This window comes from Astatotilapia calliptera, chromosome 3 (assembly GCF_900246225.1).
Source record: "Astatotilapia calliptera chromosome 3, fAstCal1.2, whole genome shotgun sequence".
NCBI classification, from domain to species: Eukaryota; Metazoa; Chordata; class Actinopteri; order Cichliformes; family Cichlidae; genus Astatotilapia; species Astatotilapia calliptera.
Window position 1 is genome coordinate 33,030,810 of NC_039304.1, and position 19,780 is coordinate 33,050,589.

The 19,780-nt window shown below is 40.3% G+C and overlaps 3 protein-coding genes across 6 annotated transcripts in view; 1 reads left to right on the plus strand and 2 right to left on the minus strand.

Moving 5' to 3' along the window:
• Positions 1-234: 234 nt before the first annotated feature.
• On the minus strand, positions 235-4,763 carry nif3l1 (NIF3 NGG1 interacting factor 3-like 1 (S. cerevisiae)). 3 transcript variants are annotated; one of them, XM_026162927.1, is made up of 7 exons: positions 4,682-4,763; positions 3,079-3,674; positions 2,803-2,959; positions 1,555-1,678; positions 1,320-1,458; positions 723-806; positions 235-633 (listed from the first exon to the last, which is right to left on the minus strand). In XM_026162927.1, exons 2-7 carry the CDS (start codon positions 3,662-3,664, stop codon positions 449-451), a joined length of 1,275 nt encoding a protein of 424 aa, XP_026018712.1. In that variant the 5' UTR covers positions 3,665-3,674; positions 4,682-4,763; the 3' UTR covers positions 235-448. The 3 variants fall into 3 exon arrangements, with proteins under 3 accessions (XP_026018712.1, XP_026018713.1, XP_026018714.1); XM_026162928.1 differs by lacking the exon at positions 4,682-4,763 and adding an exon at positions 4,588-4,675; XM_026162929.1 differs by lacking the exon at positions 4,682-4,763 and adding an exon at positions 4,410-4,541.
• A 2,830-nt stretch (positions 4,764-7,593) lies between these two features.
• Positions 7,594-10,227, minus strand: cabp5a (calcium binding protein 5a). Its single transcript, XM_026162933.1, has 7 exons — positions 10,011-10,227; positions 9,718-9,767; positions 9,506-9,536; positions 9,247-9,390; positions 8,996-9,105; positions 8,725-8,872; positions 7,594-8,638 (listed from the first exon to the last, which is right to left on the minus strand). Exons 1-7 carry the CDS (start codon positions 10,048-10,050, stop codon positions 8,610-8,612), a joined length of 552 nt encoding a protein of 183 aa, XP_026018718.1. The 5' UTR covers positions 10,051-10,227; the 3' UTR covers positions 7,594-8,609.
• Positions 10,228-14,398: 4,171 nt separating this feature from the next.
• taok2b (TAO kinase 2b) overlaps positions 14,399-19,780 on the plus strand; it is a 31,399-nt gene continuing 26,017 nt past the window's right edge. Inside the window, exons 1-2 of one of the 2 annotated variants that reach the window (XM_026162931.1) lie at positions 14,399-15,020; positions 19,470-19,610. In XM_026162931.1, the coding sequence (XP_026018716.1) occupies positions 19,479-19,610 (132 nt within the window). In that variant the 5' untranslated portion in view covers positions 14,399-15,020; positions 19,470-19,478. The remainder of the gene's footprint in view (positions 15,021-19,469; positions 19,611-19,780) is intronic. The other variant, XM_026162930.1, reaches the window with a different exon arrangement.

The window sequence follows — 19,780 nt, forward strand, 5'->3', positions numbered from 1 at the left end:
TGTGCAGGAAGCAGAAACTATTCATTTTAGGAAAAAAAAAAACAAAACTTGCGGATGCTGAAATTCCTCTCGGCATGGAAGCAAAGGTCACATCATCGGGATTAAAACACACAATGTGTCGTCTGCATGTAGGAGCTGCATGCATTAAGATTACAGATTACTTGTTTTATCTTCGGCTCGCACTGCATTTGTTAGCTGATGATATTTTGTCTTATTCCACACGCCAACAGCACATTTTGATCAACCACAGCCCATTTTATTAAGACCCTTCCAGAGAGACATGATAAATACAACAACATTTAACAATATTTTCAAGGCACAGCCAGTGGATAGCCTTACGTAAAGAGCCTGCATGTTAAACTCCGGGGGGGTTGCCAAAATGTCACACATATCTGTAGTAAAAAGTCATCTTTCAGAAAAACTACTGTGACTTCCAATCAAGAGTCAGTCAAACGACCTCCAGAGGGTCTCTGTCAGCCTTCGACAGGACCACTGTTACGCTATCGGGCAGGCGCACGGCTAGTCTCTCCCTGAACACAGCCAGGTAACCCCGCTCGCTGTTGCTGTGGTCACTGAGGATCACGCTGGTTCCTTTTGCCACAGCATCCAGCACTTCATGGTGGGACATCTCCCCTGAAAAAGGGGCATAATTATGTCTGCAAGCGTTGTGATACGAAGACGTTTTAGTGATATTTAAACTAATAAAATTAAATGTTTGTTACCTGTGACATAGAGGTCTGCCTTGACTCCATTCAGTACTGAGACCCCTGACCCAGCACATACAGCCACAGTGTACACAGAGGACTCTGGGGAAGGAAAAACAGAACAGGGACATGACTTTTCTTCTTTCTGTGTGGAGTTGCATGCTCTCTCTGTTCCTCTGGGTGCTCCAGCTTGTTGTTCTGCTCATTCAGATTATCAGTGAATTTAAATTTTCTGTGCATGTGAGCGTAAACGACTGTGAAAGACTCCCAAACTGACCAGAGTGACCAGTGTTTATGAACTCATGTCCTCCATGACCTTCTACTGCAGGGATGTCCAACTAATTTGACATCATGGGCCACTTGCAGCCCACTTTGATCTTAAGTGGACCGAACGAGCAAAACTGCCCTTTCTGTCAGTGTAATGATATTGAACTACACGTTTAAGCCCACTTAATATAAGAAAAAAAAGAGTGCAGAGCTAATGGGTGGAAATTCTTGAACCTCCATCTACGTTTCTACCCTTACTGCAACCGTGGTAGAAATTAAATGTGAGCGTGTTATAATTGAACTATTCTAATTTAGTGACAGATTTGTGTGTGTCCACTCGTCTCTCACCCAGCGTCTGCCCCCAGCCCAGAGCCAAACGGAGGTGACTCAAACCCAGGTGAGATTTCAGTTTTTGGACGGCTGCTCCGACAGTCACTGGCTGGTCCAAAACGCTGCATCGGCCTTGGCCGTGGCCCAGGAGAGGGGGCTAAAGAAAAGATGAAGTGTTACTAATGCGAACAGAACAAGTTAATCATAACAATAGTCAGGAACTTTTTCTTCAGATTCCTGTAACAGCCCGCACCTTTTCTAACTTTACGATGGTGAGAGACTGGCTGGGAGTGCCGTGTCCTAACAGAGCCTGGACACTCGGGGTCAGCGCTGAGTCACAACAGGTTACGCTTACATGGATACCACTGCTGTCTGGTCTAATATGAAGAGACATGAACTGTTATTTACCAGTACAAAGAAACAAAAGGCTTAATAACATCAAGTGTACGATTTACATCCATTACATAACTGTCATGTCTCGATAACTGAGACATGAATTTTGAAAACATTGGTTTCTGACTGTGCTGAGGTTCTTTCAGACTCTTTGTTCCATGTTTAATCCATGATTTACAACTACAGAAAAGCTTCTTTCCCAACTTAAAAGGCACTTTGAGTGATGTAAGTGTACTGTGATTGGTCCGGGTGTGAGTGTCAAACACATAAACCGAACGACCACTAAACAAAGGTGACATTAACATCAGTAAAGCATTAGCCACGCAAACAACAGCTGTTAAAGCAAGGCTTAAAAAGAAGAGGGAAAAAAAACAAAGAAAAATCTGAAAATATATGCAAGGAGGAAGAAGAGAAATCCATCATTAAGTTTGGATATATTATTATTTCTAAAACAAGAAAAAAAGATTTTGATTTTGAATATGGTGTCTTATATAGGAGGGGGAAAAAAATCAGACTAAAGTTGGATCAAAATGTTGTTCATTTTTCTTTTTCCCCATATTCAAACTTTAGTATGTGTAAAATTATTCATCCGACTTAGTTTTAAAAGGATATTATGTGCTTTATGCATGAGAAACTGTAGATAAAGTATCAGTCCTCTACAGTTTCTACAGCCTTAGAAATACGCTTTCAGTGATAGAATATCCAATTATTTTAAGGCCTTCGAGCATCCATACTCGTAGTGCCATACTACCTGATGTTTACCATAATAATGACATTTTGGTTTTAGTTGGGAAAAGGGGCTAAACACAGCCTTACTTTCAACCCCTCAGACATAAAATGTATAATATATACATTTGAAGTTTCTGTAAGTGGTCCGAATGCAAACTGAAACAAATCTTTGGTAATAGTTACAGTCCAAAAGCAGCTTTGGATTACCTGTGATGGCTTCAAGTGTCTGCGGGTGATTTCCAGCTTTGATTAAAGCTAAACGCAAATTACAATAATGTGTGTTTGGAAGAAATAAATCAAAAGTAACACATATATGACAAAACTACCAAAATGGTTTTAATTTAAAGCTTGTTGCTAATCGGTGATGTCTGAACACAACCTGCTGCCTGAATGCTGTAGGGTCGTTCCACCGTCACAAGCCTTCAGCTCCTCCATGATCATGTTTAGTTCCTCTGCGCTTCTGACCGTGAATTCCAGTTTGTGACTGTGGGAGGCGGCGCCGAGAACCTGACTCAACACCGACACCTGACCGCTGCCTGATGCGACAAAGAAAAAAAGCAGTGGGGATGAAATGAAGGTCAGTGAATAAGCATCGTGTTCATATCTAATGATTTAAGTGCGAGCATCACATTTTACATTCAGAGAGACTTCTCACCAAGTCCTCCAACCAGCCAGTCGTTCACGCCTCCTTTCACGCAATCCCATGAAGTGTGAGGGGAAAAGACCGCTATGCCGACCTCCACGGCCCGCACAGCCAGCCGCTGCTTCCAGTCTTTCTGAACCAGACGCTTGATTGGCCGAAACAACGGCGGGTGATACGAAATAATGAGATCGCAGCTCACAGCCACTGCTTCCTCCATGACGGCATCTGTGAGGTCGTTGGTCAGCAGAATGGTCTTAACGGGCCGAGGTTTGCTCGGCTCCACCAGCAAGCCGACATTATCCCAAGACTCGGCAAGCGACAGCGGAGCAAGCTGCTCCAAAACCTGCAGGACTTCCTTTAATTCCATCAGACCGGACGAATGAACTGAGGAGAAATTAACAGACGGAGGAAGGCGAGCTGAGCTCTGTCTGCTAGGCAGGATGTGATGACTGTGGGTAGATGAAGGAAGAGAATGAAGGACGGATGAAAAGGCTGAAGAGCAGAGAGCAGCTCGGGACTTAAAACTCTGTCTAGTCCAAAGCCTTCTACTGGTGAGCGAGAAAAATGTCCAAGAGAGATTTCTACATCCAGTCAACATCAGGGGAGATCTGTGTGGACAAAAAGAAATAACTAAATAATCATAAATGTTAGACATTCACAGATTCATATGTGACTGCAGGTTTTTGTACAAGACTGAAACTAACAACTGCTGAGCTATCATCTTCTTCTTCGTTCCACTGTCCACTTTAGGCGTTCACCACAGTGGATCATCTGCCTCCATCTCACCCTATCTCTAAAATCCTCATCTACACGACCTCCTTCACTACATCCATGAATCTTCTCGGTGGTCTTCCTCTTCTCCTACTGCCTGGCAGCTGCATCTTCTATATTTTTCTTTTTCTCGTGTCTTCATGGTGTCATCTTTATCCCTCCATGTCCCTCTTTGTAATCTCTATACCTCCACAGGTAGGCCATGAGGATTCTACTGATTTCCTCTTCAAATGATTAGATGTCCTGTCTATTCTGAGTCCCAGCCTGTGCTGCTCACACCGACACCTTCAGATCTCACATGCACTGAATGTCTGACATTTTTAAAAGGAAAAATTAACTTAATTAATTGGATTAATTAACTTAATCCAGTGATCGGTTTTGTATGGTTTTATACGCATTTCCACCTGCCCATTTCCACATGGATACACATGCTGTTTTTGCCTCGCTTAAAGACTCCATCCAAAGTTAAACACTAATCAGAACAGTTAGCAACAAATGCAAACAGACGGCTACAACTCTTAAGCGTACATTTTTTTTAGTCCGGAGCAAATCATTTAGTAAAAGCCACATACCTGCACTTTATGATTATTATAAACCTTATTCATAGACTTAAAACCAGCAGCTTTGAGTTGTGACAGCTGCCAAGCGTGCAGCTAACAGCAGAGCTAGTTAGCTGCCTTTAGCTGCCACAGTAAACCGTCCTTTAACGTCAACACACCAGCATGTAAATATATGCACGAGGCAACTTACCGTCGCTTGTTTCTGACGGATGGAAACTAATAACACGATGGTTTTCAGTTTTTAGCTAAATATATTCTGGTGTAGTGGCAGAGGCTGTACTTACTGCAGAACTCGCACGATGTCCCTTTTCGGCTTCCGTCCGCAACAGTTGGTTTTTTGTTTTTTTTTTTACTTAATGAATGGCTTTATTTATTTATTTATTTATTTATGGGGTCAAGTTATGTCTTTCGTCTTGACCATGAGGACATATACATATAACTTATAAACTTAGCAGTATAAATTAGTTATAGTAAGCATTATAAAGTAAGTTTTATTTAACATATATGGTTACTTTCTTCTTCTTCTTTTTTATTTATCACCCAAAAACTGGCCATTGCGCCATCGACACAGAAACTACAACTTAAATATAGAAAGGACTGAGCGCATGTGCAACAATACAAAGAGGAAAATAGAGAATAACAATGAATGATATTAACATAATTACAAGTGATATTAATTCAGCCCAAATGAAATAAATAAATAATAAAAAATAGAAACAGAGCTTTGTAAATGTCCTTTTATTTTTTTTTACTTTTTAAAGTTTCACATATCCTTCATAAAATTTGAAGAAAGGTGGTTTTAATATTCAGGAATCTGCATCGATGAATAAAATAAACAGTATTATCAAGACTTTGTTGAACTCGGGAAAATTTGGTTATATATTTGGTTTGGTTTGGATTTTGTGGGAAAGAGTGACTGGTGTACGTTTTACTCCCCTTTTTATTGTCCTCTGTTTGGCATTTGTGTACATCTCTTCTATAATTGGTTTCAGTGCTGCAGAGATTGTTGGACGCTGATTGCAAAGACCTCCTGTGTCACCTTTAGTTCACCGCATGTCTTATTGGTCTACACCTGAAGGCGCTCTGGTGTGACTCTGATGCAAGATTAGAGGCCGTGTCCATTATGCTGACAAGTTTCCTCAGCACTGAGAGGACAGAAGGTGATTTCCTTAAGACGGTCTTACGGAAATCAGCTGTGGTGTCCCAGTACGCTACAGCATAAAAAATATAACGCTGGCCACCAAAGAAAAAGAAAACAACAGACGCATTGAAAGATTCACAAGTGGCTCACTGTTCAGCTACAGTATTCATTTAAAGGAACACAACTTGTGCACATTTTTCAAACAGAGGCCAAAAGGAAGTTAATTAGCTGAAGGTGAAGCAGCTTACTGATCTCTTTATTACAGGTCGCACATCAGTAAGACTGAGACGCACAGAATTCCCTCATCACTCACTTCTCCTGTCCCACTCAGTCCTTTCTTTTTCCGTTAAGGTAGTGCAAATAGCAACAGTATTTGTAGAAGTATTTGTTGCAGTGAAATAATGAAATAACAACATTTCATTGTTATTTCATTGTTCAAATCCCAAATCTTTGGGATTTGAGCATCCCAAAGAATCAGTTAAGAAAAACAATATTTCTCAAGTCGTTACGGTTCGGCTTAGTGTTTTTCAACAACGAGCTTCCCGATGTTTATAGCGCTGGTGTTATGCAATATTGTCTGTACTCAATGTTACAAAACAAATTCACAGATTAATGTGAGCAAGCAACAACTGGATGACTTTGATAAGCTGTATTTACTCTCACAGGGCAGGTGCTCCAGCAGCAGATACCCCGCAGTGCATCCGACTCTTCTCAGAAAGATTAAAGCTAACCAAATGAAATCTGCCTGGGGAAGGGGCTATCAGTGCAATAAGTTAAAATGGTAAGGGTTGTTTTTTTTAATGTGTCTGGCTGAGAAGAAGTCATTGGGTATAGAGGCTACATCAGAGTTGAGTCTGAGAGCAACCAAGAGAGAGATTACTGAGGATTAATGCAATAAAGGTTGATGCTGGATGTTAGAGGGATCAGGAAGGATCAGGGCAAAGGCCAGCCAGTGAGCATTACATCATCAGATTCTTCCTCTGGACTCATCAACCCTCGCTTGGCACTACACCCGTAAGGTTAAATGTGCCCCCCACCCTCCTCTTTAAACACCCTCACTTACATTAGTGTGCCATTAATAGCAGTGAAATCTTGTCACTTTTTTTGTTTCAGTGTCTGAGTCCCAATCCACATAGAAGAACAATCATTTCAAAATAAAAGTAATAATAATAATAGTAATAAAAGACCAGATATTTTGTTACTTATCCATTAAGCATACCAGCAGAGCGAACACTCTCTCTGTGGAGCACCATTCACAGATGTGTGTTTAGTAATTAGGTTCACTTTTGTTCATTGGGAGCATAAGTCCTCATGCCCCATCTGTCTGTCTGTTTGATGCTGTGCCCAGTTTGTCGTGCAGCAACATCTGCCTGGCTGGTGTGACAGTACAGCTTGTCCCGTGGCACATCCCTGAATTCAGCCCCAATATTTAATCCCAGCTGCGCACACTGTGGATCGGTATGACACAATTACTGATCACCAACTGCAAGAATGAATCAGTCCACAGGTAAAAAAAAAAAAAAAAGTGTTCACGTGCCTCAAATTTCACTCAACCTTTCTTTTCCTTTCTTTTTTTAATGGATATGGGGTTATAATACTCTTTAATACTTTTAAGCTCCTCTCTGTGTTTTATGTCCATATTTCCGTGAAGTTCCCAACTTACAGAGAGTATTAACCTCAAATAATGGCTCAGACTGTCTCTCTAAAAGGACACGTTCTGGGACATGAACCTCTTTTTTTTGTTTTGGGGGAGGTTTTTTTTGTTGCTCTTAATACCTTTAAATCTGTTATGCATCAGTCACAAAATCCCACATTTCTGCCTCTTTTCAGTGACATAGTTTCTTAGTGTCCTTCCAAAGTTTTTACTCAATCCTAGCAGAGCAGAGTCCCTAAACTTTTTCATGTTTAAATCACTTCTTTCTGGAGTGAAATGACTGCACGTTACTGGAATGCAAGAAGTCACAAGGACAATATGGTCTACACCTAAATGAGTCTTTGGGTTCCTTTCAGGCAGACACGTAAAACTTTCTTGTTCAACAGATACTCCTGAATCCGTTTCGGATGTTCAGATCAGATGTTTTATTTTGTGCTTTGCTAAAGAAAAGGCAGATCCATGTTACTGCTTCACTTGTTGGAAGTTAGTTACAGATTACCTAATACAACCAGCTCAGGTTAATAATGTACAGTACAGTAGTGACTTAACTTTACATCCTGCTTTGTTGTAACATTGTTTAAATGGTAAGAATAATTTAATAATAATACAAATATAAAAACAATTCCATTTCAACAAACTTCCACTGTATACAGTCTATATCAGGGTTGTCAAACATGAGGCCCAGGGGCCAGAGTGGGCCTGGCAAAGACTACAATCTGGTCCACGAGATGCCTTTGGAAGATATGCATACATTTTTGGACTTTTAATGTTTTGTAACAAGTTTTGGAGTTTTTTCCTGCTGATGAAGACTTTCCTCGTGCCCATTCATTCTATACCAAAGTAATTAAGTAATAGGTAAACAATTAAACCCAGAAAGGTTACAGAAGAAATAGAAGTTTCAGTTTTTTACAATAAGTCCACAAAAAAGGTGTGAAGTAACAGGAACTTTCTGATTTTTTCTGTAATCTTACACAGTTATTCCTCACAATCTAAGCCCAAAGAGATGCTGAAGGGTTTCTTTCATTTACTACAGCATTATTTCTTTATCATGTGGAAACACTGAGACATACTTGGACTTCTTTTTCTTATTTTAAGATATTTCAGTGATTAAATATATACTTAGACTTCTTTCCACTGCCCACTAGGATCAAAGTGAACTAAATGAGTTTGACATCCCTGGTATATATGATGAAACATAACAACAGAGTTTTGTTTTTTTAGCACTCTTGTGCTTGAAAAATCATTACAAATTGTAATTCTTTGCATAGCTATAAAATCTGCTCTGAGATCAGTCTGATATTGCTTGTTTTGAGCATCTAATTTTAACATTTGCAAGCCCAGAAAAGAACAACTTCAGTGTTAGTGCGTGTTTGCAGAGGTGCAAATGAATGTTCCTGACTGGCCTTGTCCTCGACTGTCATTGATGGGACATCATTCTGACAAATTCTGCAAAGGAGAAGAAGACGAGGATCAGTTGCTTCACTTCACTGCACTGTTACTCTTTACTGATGTAGGCGAAAGACAGTCTGTACCTTCAAAATCTACGGTGCCATCCCCGTTGTCATCGGCCTCTTTCACTATGGCATCGATTTCTCTCCGGCTCATGTGCTCTCCCATCAGCTTTATCATGGCTGATCGCAGCTCCTCCGTTGTGATCTCTCCATCTCCGTCCATGTCAAACTAACAAGAGGCAGCAAACAGCAGAGAGCAGCTTTTAATCACAGCCGTGATGATAATGATCGCCATCTGGCAGTCTAGAACGCAGGTGGCTGGAAAGTTTCAGAAAAAGCTCTTTACTCTCACCTCTTTGAAGGCGTCTTTCAGCTCCTTCATACCGATCATTCCAGACGTCTCTGCCAGCAGTTTCGGGGCCATCAACTCCACAAAGTCGTCAAAGTCCACTCTGCCACCGACTAGAGGGGAAAAAAGGTTCGACATGTCTGTGGGCTTTTCTGTCTCTCATCAAATCTAGATTAAAGCAATGAAAACAGCCGCTAACTATGGGATTCCTCAACAAATTCAACTTTTAAACAAACACTTTTTTAAGGACTCACGGTTCATGTTGATATTTTGACTCAGCTCGATCAGCTCCATCTCAGTGGGCATATAACCCATTGTCCTCATCAGGTTGCCCAGGTCCTTACAGCTGATCAGCCCGTCCTTGTCTTTATCAAACTCATTGAATGCATCACGCAGCTCTGCAGAGGTTTAAAGTAAAAAAAAATCAAATCATAAAATGAAATGTGCAAAGTGTACAAATGTAGGTAAAAAACAATGACGTAGTCATAAAAATGAGAAAACAAAAAATATTACCATCAATCTCATCATCAGCCAGCTGTCTTGTCTGCACAAAGAAATAATAATTGCTTAACTTCAGTATAATATGAACATTAAGAAGAAACACGGTGCTTTCTAACTACTTATGAATGCAGCAGTTATCACAATCACACAATCACAATAGCAGTTTACATTTCCAGCGCAAAATCCATCAAAACAATAATTAAATTCCTGCAGCTTATACTTACAATGTTTTTCCCTCCCCGCAAGAAAATACACGCTGCCCCCAAGCTCATTTCTGCAAGAGGAAATACAGATGTACTTTTATGAAATGTCAGGAAATCACTGACACACGATGTAGAGCTTGGTGGGTTTTGCTATGAAGACACTACTGCTGAAAAAAGGTCTGTTCACACAATAATTAGTCCAATAAACTCTTGCAATAGTACAAACATGTTATTTATATATACTGTTAAAATTTCTTAAAAACTTTACAGGTTACTGACATCTTCTAAATAAAAAAGTTTTAAAGAGATGTTACCTTCCTCAGATGAATTCTGTTTGTCAGCCAAACGCATCATAAATAAGCTCTCTGGAGCTGAGGACCTGCAGCTGACCTGTGCAGTGCAAAAACTACCCTGCCTTCCTCCTCTTGCTTAGTCTTCTCAGTGTGAGCGCTGTCTCTGATTAACCGCAACAGCTTGTGCCTCTCAGTGTGTCGCGACCCTTTGTGCCCAGACTGCCGGGATGCTTGGAAATTGTATGAGGGTGTGTGTGGCTGCATCCAGACGTGGGGGGAGGAGTCAGCGGTGTGACCGGAGGAAAGCGGGATCAGGGATGAAAGAGATGATGCCCTGGTTTCCTGCTGAGTGGTGACATCACAAACTTTATTGGTATCTGAGCCCAGAGCCGACCGAAAATATGCGATATGATGAAGTCAGCTAAGAGGTGCTTTTCTATGCATTGAAGTAATTACAGTGTCCTTCTACTCACTCATGTTTTATGCAGGAGATGCAACACGAGCCTATCATTGTGAATAACTGTTTCAAGTGCAGCATAAAAGAACCAGGGCTATCACTCACACCTGCACTTTATAGCCGTTTATTTGTCAGATACTCATAATTAATGATTTATTATTAGTTTAAATACCTTTCATGGACCTGAAGAAACATCTACAATTTGCTTTTCTAAGTTGAAAAATGTTGGTGACAAATCTACGTTTGAAATCAGCAAAAGTTTCATTTTTAATAAAAACTGTCACAGTGGTCTCTCACCTCTGTGTGAATAACAGGCTCATAAAATCACCACACAATAATGTAGCAATCTCTTTTAATTTGTAATCATTTCAGAATCTAAAGTATTTCTTAAAATTCCTGTAACACTTTAAATGTTTTAAATTTAACAGGATTTTGCTTTTCAGTGTTCTTAGTGTAACTTTGGGGGAAATGTCATAATTGAAACAGAACTACAAACATGTCTTCGGACAAACTGATATCTGAAAGTAAAAAAAAAAGTTATATCCTGCAAAATCTTCTCATCAGGACGCTAACAGGTAATTTATATGAAGTTTGCAGCAAAAGTCAGTGTTCATCAAAGACTACAAATAAAGTTACATGTTTATGATCATTGATTGTTTCTGGATTTTGTGGCTTTATTTATATTTTGTGCTGCAGAACACGTGACAGTAACACAATAAAAGAATAGATGGTCATTTGGCTCATCGCTCTGTTGTTCCAGCCCTGATTATTTTCAAAGACATCAGAGTGAAACAGATTTTTGAAGTATTAAAGAGTCAGAGGCCGATTACAGCTATTATCCCACTGTGTGATAATCTGCACGACTATTTGTTTCATTTGAATGAAGAAAGAGATTTACGGCTGTGTTTGAGGTTAATAGTCAACACAGAGGTTTAAAATAGCATTTTATTTTATGTTCATTTTGTGTGTGTGTGTGTGTGTGTGTGTGTGTGTGTGTGTGTGTGTGTGTGTGTGTGTGTGTGTGTGTGTGTGTGTGTGTCTCTTCATTTTTTGCCAGTTTGACAGGCAGAGTTTTTACATCACATGCACATCCTGATACAACCCCAAACGGATTTGTGTGTCCTTCTGGGACTGAACCAGAGATCGTTTCTTTGTTAGGGAAATGTGAAAACCAGCTAACTGCAAAGGCTAGTATAGAGGCTTTTCTTTAAATTATACGTTTAGTTATGTGCAGATCTCATATATAGGTATAACAACATCATTTGTTTCTTTTTCCTTTTCTTTGTTCTTTTATTGTTGAAGAAATCAGTTTCCCCCTGTCAATTACAAGATACTCCAACAACAAAGCCTGCTTCATCCTCCTTGGGACCAACATTTACTAAATAAATATCACGTTGTGTTCATGAACACCTACCCCAAAGTAGGAAAGCTACACTGCTATTGCAGGTATAATATTCTTAAACTAACAATAATATTTGCTATGCTGCAAAAGAAAATCACAAATACTGTAAAACAGAAAAATACACTTATAAGCAAAGCTGAGTAATAAGCTGCCAGAGTTACTGCTGCTGCTCAGAGCATTTTCCTCTGTGTTGAACCTGCTTCACATGTCCCATAAATGACTTTAATTGTGATTTTACAGTGTTCACGACATCTTCAGGTTTCGTGTGGGGAGAATTTTGTTTCTTGTTCTTCTTTTTTTAAATAGAATATTAAATTCCACACATGAGTAATTTGTATAATCTACATCAGGTATGTTTTTTCCAATTTATTTTAGTTCTTCGGGGGAAGAAAAATCACACTGATTATATAGAAGTCTCAAGAACCCACAAAACCTTGTGTATCAAACATGATACACTAGCTTTAACGGTTAAAATTTCACCATAAGTGACAAATATGGCTGGATAGTTTGTTTGCTGAAGCTCTTTATCTAAACAGCTTGGGGGGGGGGGGGTTCCACCAAAACCATGTAAATGTTTAGTCTGATATTTTTAGATGAGCTGAAACACTAAACGGTCTCGGTGGCGTGCATGTCCTCTTCTCCTGACCATTTTCTCTTTGCATGCCTTCCTGTTATGTAAATTTACCAGAAATCTGTTTGCATAAGAAGCATAATCTGCTGGGCAATGCAACAGGAACCAATAATGATTTATCATCCTTTTTTTTACCCTCTCCTCAGTCGTTGCAGTGGTGGGCCAGCTGAGGGGTTATGCAAGATCACATCCACAGCTGCTGAAAAAATGTCTGTGGAGGGGAGGGCAGGAGGTATATGGGTGAAGAGAGCCTGATTTAGAAAAAACTATAGGAGGGAGAGAAACTTCACATCAGCTGTAGGCTGATGAAAAATATGTTATTTGATTAATAAGTAGACCAAGATGCTATCAATGCCACGTTTGTAATAGCAATGGCAATTTTATTCGTATAGTACATTTCATTACATGAAACTCAATGTGCTCAACACAGGATAACATAAAAACCAGAGCAGGTTTACGATGCCTAAAGGCTGTAAAAACAGCAAAAATTAAATTATGAATCCTACAAGTGTGACTCCCTCAGCTGTGTTACCCTTTCATAAGAAAGTTCTTTGTGGGAGTGTTACAGCCTGACCAGCCTCTGAGAATCACAACATACATAAAGGTTTAGGGGAAAATATTTCTTTTGTGTGTGTGTGTGTGTGTGTGTGTGTGTGTGTGTGTGTGTGTGTGTATCATCTGAAAATGCACAACACAGATTATACTGAGTGGATTAAGACAGCAAGTGCCGTGCCAAACAAGCCATATGTGTGATTGCGATGACGTGTCGCTGCGTGCAGACATCATCTGAAATCAAATCAGGTTGAATGAAGGAAAACAACAAAATCCATTTAAGTGAAAAGGGATTTGGGGGGAAAAAATCGCATTTAATAGTCGCTGAATAAGCTCTACCCCTACACACTGGTAACAAATACCTGAAACATTGTAGCCTATGTACTGGTCTTGATTTTAAATAATGGCTTACTGATGCTGGTAGGTCACTGCTAGACATGTCTGTCCTTCTGTTAGGTTATGCAACAGCATCACTATATAGCATTTTTAATTCTCAGTAAGGATTATATAGTAGTTTTGGAAAAATCCCGCAATCTCATCACGCTATAGCATCAGAAATTTCTCCATAAAGATTGCATAATGATCTGTCATCCCAAATGCTGGCCACTATGATAAGGAAAGAATAAACAACTTCATTAATATGCACTGAGCTAAGCTTTAAATACTTACATCACTATGTATGATGTAATTATTAAGAGAGCTTAATTATTGTTTTCTGAATCAAATCCTCTCATTTATTTATTAATTTTTTCTCACCTTCACAAAGGAGCACATCGAAGAGGACACGCAATCTACTGTGTAATCTATTTATGAGGCTGGCCTGCAGATGTTTAAGGACATAATGTAGGCCAATATAAAAATACGTGCACCAAAGGTGTTTTCTCGTACTTGCTGTGTGTGTTTCAGGCAATGCTGACAATCAGTCAGCATGAGTTGATGGTTGATTTATAGCAACAGTGGACTTTTATGTAATTTTGCAATGCATTTTTTTCAGAAATAACATTTTCTGGACGCAGATGATTATTTGTGTTATTACAAATCATTAATCCATGCTAATATTAAAACATTTTATCTATATTTGTAAGAGCAACTTTACAAAATTGGTCTTACATATAATATGAACTTTTATCTTTAGATTTCTACAGCGTCTGTCTGATTAATAAAGTTCCTTTCTATCTGTCTAATTCTGAGATTCCTAATCTGAAATTTTGAGATACCTGTCCTAAATATTTAAATTATGGTCATAGTTTTGTTTTGTTTTATTTATTTTGACTGAAATACGCTTCCACATTAGTTAACTATACGAACCCTGATAAATAATGCGAGCTGCTCTTACCAGTTCAGTTATGTTTTTGCGAACCTCCTCGGCCACGTGAGGATACTATTTACACCTCACGTGTTCGTTTGAAAGGCGTCGAAGAAGAGCAACTTCCGTTTTCCGCTCGGCTCCCGCCCCGCTCCGCCATCATGAAGTCCTGAACAAAAACGGATGAGAGTCGAGCAAAATGGGGATAACACGAACTGTTGATGAAATCCGCCGACAACATTATCGTAATGACAGTGCACAGTGCTGAGCGGAGCGGAGCTGTCCATTTGAATGCACCAGCCTCCCACTGAAAGCGTCCCCGGCAGCTCCTGGCGTTGCGTTATTTAGTTAGCGCTGGTGCTAACAGCAGCCAGAGCTAGCCGCTGATTTTCTCTGGACGTCGACGCTGCTGCTAGGTTAGCTGGCAGGCGTCGGTCTAGCTAGCTGTCACTTAAACTGACTGCCACTTGACTCATGTCAAGTCGCACACGCCTGCTAGCTGTCCAATTGACTGGGGGCATCAGGATGGAGAGGGGTTTAAGTAAAAGCATCGACAGGCAGAATGTGGTTTATTGGTGTTGAATAGACACCAGCACCGAGGAAAGAGGAGTGAAGACCACTATTTTCCAGGCAGGCCGGTTAGCTAGCTTCAGAGCTAGCTACAGTGGATCCCAAAAGCCACGGTAAGACGTGCTATAAATCATTCAACATGCGGGGCTGTGAGCGCATCCCACCCCGTTTGCAGGGGAGACACCGGCTAGCATGATTAGCTGCCTGATTTTCAGATCTTGGGGAGTTTGACATTGACGTGGAAGCTTGTTGTTGGCCTGCACCTTGAACATTCTTGAGTTGTTGTCAAGCTGCTGTTGAATACATGTGGATTTCTATAGAAAGCAGCAGCTTGGGTAGCCTAATTGAGCAGCCGAGTGCAAAAAGCCGTCTAGCTCGCTCAGCTGATGCTGATGGCAAGCACATATATGGATAATTGCTTATGTGCCTGACCAGTCAAACACAGTAGACATGTTTTGCACAATAGGTCTGTGCTTCTCTGATGTTATAAAATGCATGTATGTTAAAGAGAGAATCATTGGTGAAACCATGTAATTGTGGCAGACGTTGTGTGGCGTTAACGAGACATGGATGGTTTAGTTAAAATGATTACAAGCTTCCTTTTGCCTTAGTTACAGTCGTCAGAGAAGTTCCCATTTTTAAAGGGAACCTAATGCTTCCCGTTTGTCAGAATCAAAATGGCCAAGTGAGTCTTGGTATTTTCATGTTCAAGGGTTTGGAAAAAACTTGAGCTTGATTGGTGACTGTGAACTTACAAAATTGCAAAAGCTGCCATTGCCCATTTATCAAGGTGTTAACCCTTGATAAAATCTTAATGACTCATGATGACCTAACTTGTTCCAGGCTGCTAACTTTGACACCAGGGAGAAGTTGTTATCTGCACTGCAGCTACACAAAAACATTCACCATTGTACTGTGCATGTGAGTGTATCATCAGTTGGCTTTTCCAATATTTTTTCTTTGGTAAAGATATATCAGCTATATTTATTCAGCATTTCCAAAAAATATCTTTTCCATAACCACACTTGGGGGTTAGGGTGGGGATTGGTTCACATATAAGAATGCGTTGATTTTGACCTTCAGAAAACATCTGATGGTTCTTGCTAGAATTCAGAGACAGACATCACGTTTCATCTTTGTTATTTCAAGGTTTATAGTCTAATATCAACTCTCTCAGTAGGACATACTTTTAGTGTGGGGTAGTAATCGCCCACATATTTAAACGTGGTCTTCCTCACCCATTTAGCCATATCATTGTTTTTGCTCATGAAAGCTCTCCAAAGCATAGTGGTTACATGGTGTTCTACTTAAAACTGGTAAATCGTGTCATGTTGTTCCCACACAGGAAGCAAAGCATGGGGCTGCTAAACTGGTTGGCAGTTTTTATGTGGAATTTGGCCTGATGTTGTCTGGTGGTTTTCAACATTTCGAAAGCTGTATGGAAAGTCAGACAGGGCCAAGTTAATGCTACAAAATGTAGTCCTCAATTTGCTTGTTGGTCACAGTTCATTAAGAAGAAAGAAAGAAACGGCTTAGGGGGGAAAAGAGATCCTGTCAATATATTGCAGTTGGTCTTTTGAAGTTCTTGGCTGTTGGTATCGGCCTCAGAAATCCAGTCTCACTGATGCTCTGCAATACACTACACAGTCAGTTTGATGCCTGCTTCTCCTTATAATCATATGAACTTTAATTCATGTATTTCTATAAGGCCTATCAGAATACTGTGCAAGTGTGTACAAATGCAAATCAAACCAAGTGTGAGTCACTATGTTAACATTTTGATAGGAAAAGAAAAGCAATCCAGCCCACCTGGTTGTTCAACCTACCCGTCTGTGTTTTGTTCTTCAGTTTTAACAGAAGCACACCTTTTATCTTGTCGCAGTTGCTGTGTGGTTTTGTGCGCGGGCTGCTGAAGGACCAATGACAACATCATTGTATGAGAGCAGTCTTTTGTTCAGCATTGAGAAAGAAAATAATATCAAATAGTCCAGTTTTTGTTTTTTGTTTTTTTAAATCATAGTTTCATGTGTCAGGGAGATTAAAGAAGCCATTAAAGAAAGAATAACTCGAGGAAAAAGATGTTGCATCTACCATTTTAAGATCATTTTGGATCTTTAAAATTGATTATGTGCTTCAAAAATGATGTTTGTTTCCCTGTACTGAAGCTAAAGCCATATATTCTGTGTTTGGTGAAAATATAGCAATTAAAAAAAACGTATATCTTATTTCAGCGAATAAATAGAAGGCTACCTCCACTTGTTTGATTTCTCTCTCTTCCTGGGATCGAACCAGAGAGCTTTTGCTTGTTAGGCAGATGTATAAAACACTTCATTATGGAGTCACAAATCTCAGTGTTAAACAAAAAAAAAAAAAAGTCATACAGCGGTAAGTGTGGCCAGCCATGTTCACCATAAATGTAGAGACAGACAAAGATTCAGTAGCCTGTAGAGCCACCTTTGGCAGCAATAACTTGAAGTAATGGTTTTATGTATGACTTTATCAGTCTCTCACATGATTGTGGGGAAATTCTTGCCCACACGTTGCTGCTGTGCTTGGGATCACTGTCTTGTTGTATGACTTAATGTCAGCCAAGCTTTAGCGGTCAGACAGATGGTCTCACATTTGACTCTAGAATACTTTGGTATACAGAGGAGTGCATGGTTGACTCATTGACTGCAGTGTGCCCAGATCCTGTGCAAAACAAGCCCATATCATCACACCTCCTCAACCGCGCTTTATCGTCGATATGAGGTGTTAGTGCTGATATGCCGCCTGGTTTTCTCCTCACGTCGCAAAACATCTCCACTTTGGTCCCGTCTGTCTAAAGCACATTGCTCCAGAAGTCTTGTGGTTTGTTCACATGCTGCTTTGAAAACCTAAGCTATGAGCTTCTTTTTAGAGAGAGGAAGCTTTCTCCTGCCAACTCTTCCAAACAAGCCAATGTGCTGTCATGAACTTTAACATTTAAAATGCTAACTGGGGCCTGTAGAGTTCTTGTTTTTGTTCTTCTGAGCATTTAATGGTCTGATCTTGAATTTGTTGGGACATTCCCTGCTGGGAAGATTGTGGCATTGTGTTAACACACATCTGAATGCTCCAGACCAGCAAACTGTCAAAACTTCTGCTTTTTTTAGAGTGCATTTAATCGGTGGCTGCTGATTACACCATGGAGTCCTATGAGCTCTTTTCACACATATGCACATTGATGAGCCACAAGATTAAAACCATAAAAGTCACTTTTGTGCCACCAAGAAATAAAAGATCCCACCTGTCATGACATGATCAAAGGGACCTCTTTGGTGTGGCAGCACACACTGCCACACCAAAGAGGTGTGGCAGGTGGTTACAGGATGGGGCCTTCACGTGAATATGTTATAGGATCAGCATTGGTTAATCAGTATATGAGGGTTTCTATTCTACTTTATAAGTATAAACCAAAGTGGGTTGCTCCTAAGAAGCAGAACAGCAAATAATGGATGGATCTGCAGAGCAGTGTGTTGGTCACATTGGTGGGAAAGTTGGCGCATCCTCATGTGAAGTGAAAAATATCTTTCAGTTGATGTTTGTTTGTTTTTGTTTTTATTTGTGTGTCCACTACAGAGGACATTAACAAATAGGCCGGGTCTCAGGAGGCTATGATTGCATGATGATGCATTGCAATTGAATATTGCTGTTCTCGCTGGCCTGCAACTGAAAAACTAGTATTTTACAATGTATAATTTAATGCTAGTTAACTGTTGGATCTAAGATGTTACACAGCCACCCATTAGTAGCCAGGACTGCAGCTCTGGCAGACGGCTTGACTCCTCTCTGTGTGATGGGAAGTTGTGAACAAGAAGTGTGGATGGCACCCCTGCCTAGCCGGTGCAGTTCTGCAGTATTGTGATCACGAGAAAAAGGATGTATGTAGGTTGTGTCACAGTAAACTGGTATCTAAGAGCTCTGCTGTAGCAATGCAAAAGCACATTCTGTTCACGTGTGTGGACGTTACCCCACGAGGAGAGAACGCTAACACTGCTTATGTTAGCCACACGCAGCAGTCTGTGTGTGCAGTGTTCTGCTCAGTGCAGCGTGCCACACATTTTAGAAACATTAAAAAGATGTTCCAGGTCTTCAAGAAATTGATCAGGACCATCCTTTGATATAGTGCTGCAATTCTGCAAGCTTCGTACGTACATTACAAGACAGTCTTCTGCAATACATGAAAATATCTGTGTAGGAGAAGAAGAAAAAGCATTAATAGGGTTTAAATGATTACATGATATGTAAGAGAAATTCTGTATTTCCTTAAAAAGAAAGAAAGAAAAGAAATAACATGGGTGTAAGCCCAGATTTGTGCTTTGTACTGCTTTCCCCTTTCATCTTTGGTTGAGAACAATATATTTTTTAAATGGCATGAGTGACATCAGTGTCAAAAATTTCCACCACAGAGATCTAAGTGTGTCGACTTCATGTGACAGACTAGACCGTGTTTCCGAGGCAACTCGTGCTTTCAGCACAAATGTTGGTATCCTTTCCAAATAACAGATGCTCACCCAGTGTGTCTCTTCCACGCTCACCAGGCGCTGGCCATGCCGTCGAGTGTGCGGGCCGGGAGCCTGAAGGACCCGGAGGTGGCTGAGCTCTTCTCGAGGGAGGATCCCGAGAAGTTCTTCACGGACCTGAGGGAGATCGGCCACGGGAGCTTCGGAGCAGTGTACTTTGTAAGTTAGTTTTCTTAGGGTTTGGCTCTTTAATAGAAATGTGATAGAGTGCACACAAGAGCCCTTAAGTGTGCTTTCCCCTGAGTGCAGGCTTAAATGTGAAGGCCTGTTACTTAATGTGATTTCAGATACTTGTGTTCATTTATCGGTTTGAATTGTGTGTTTGATCT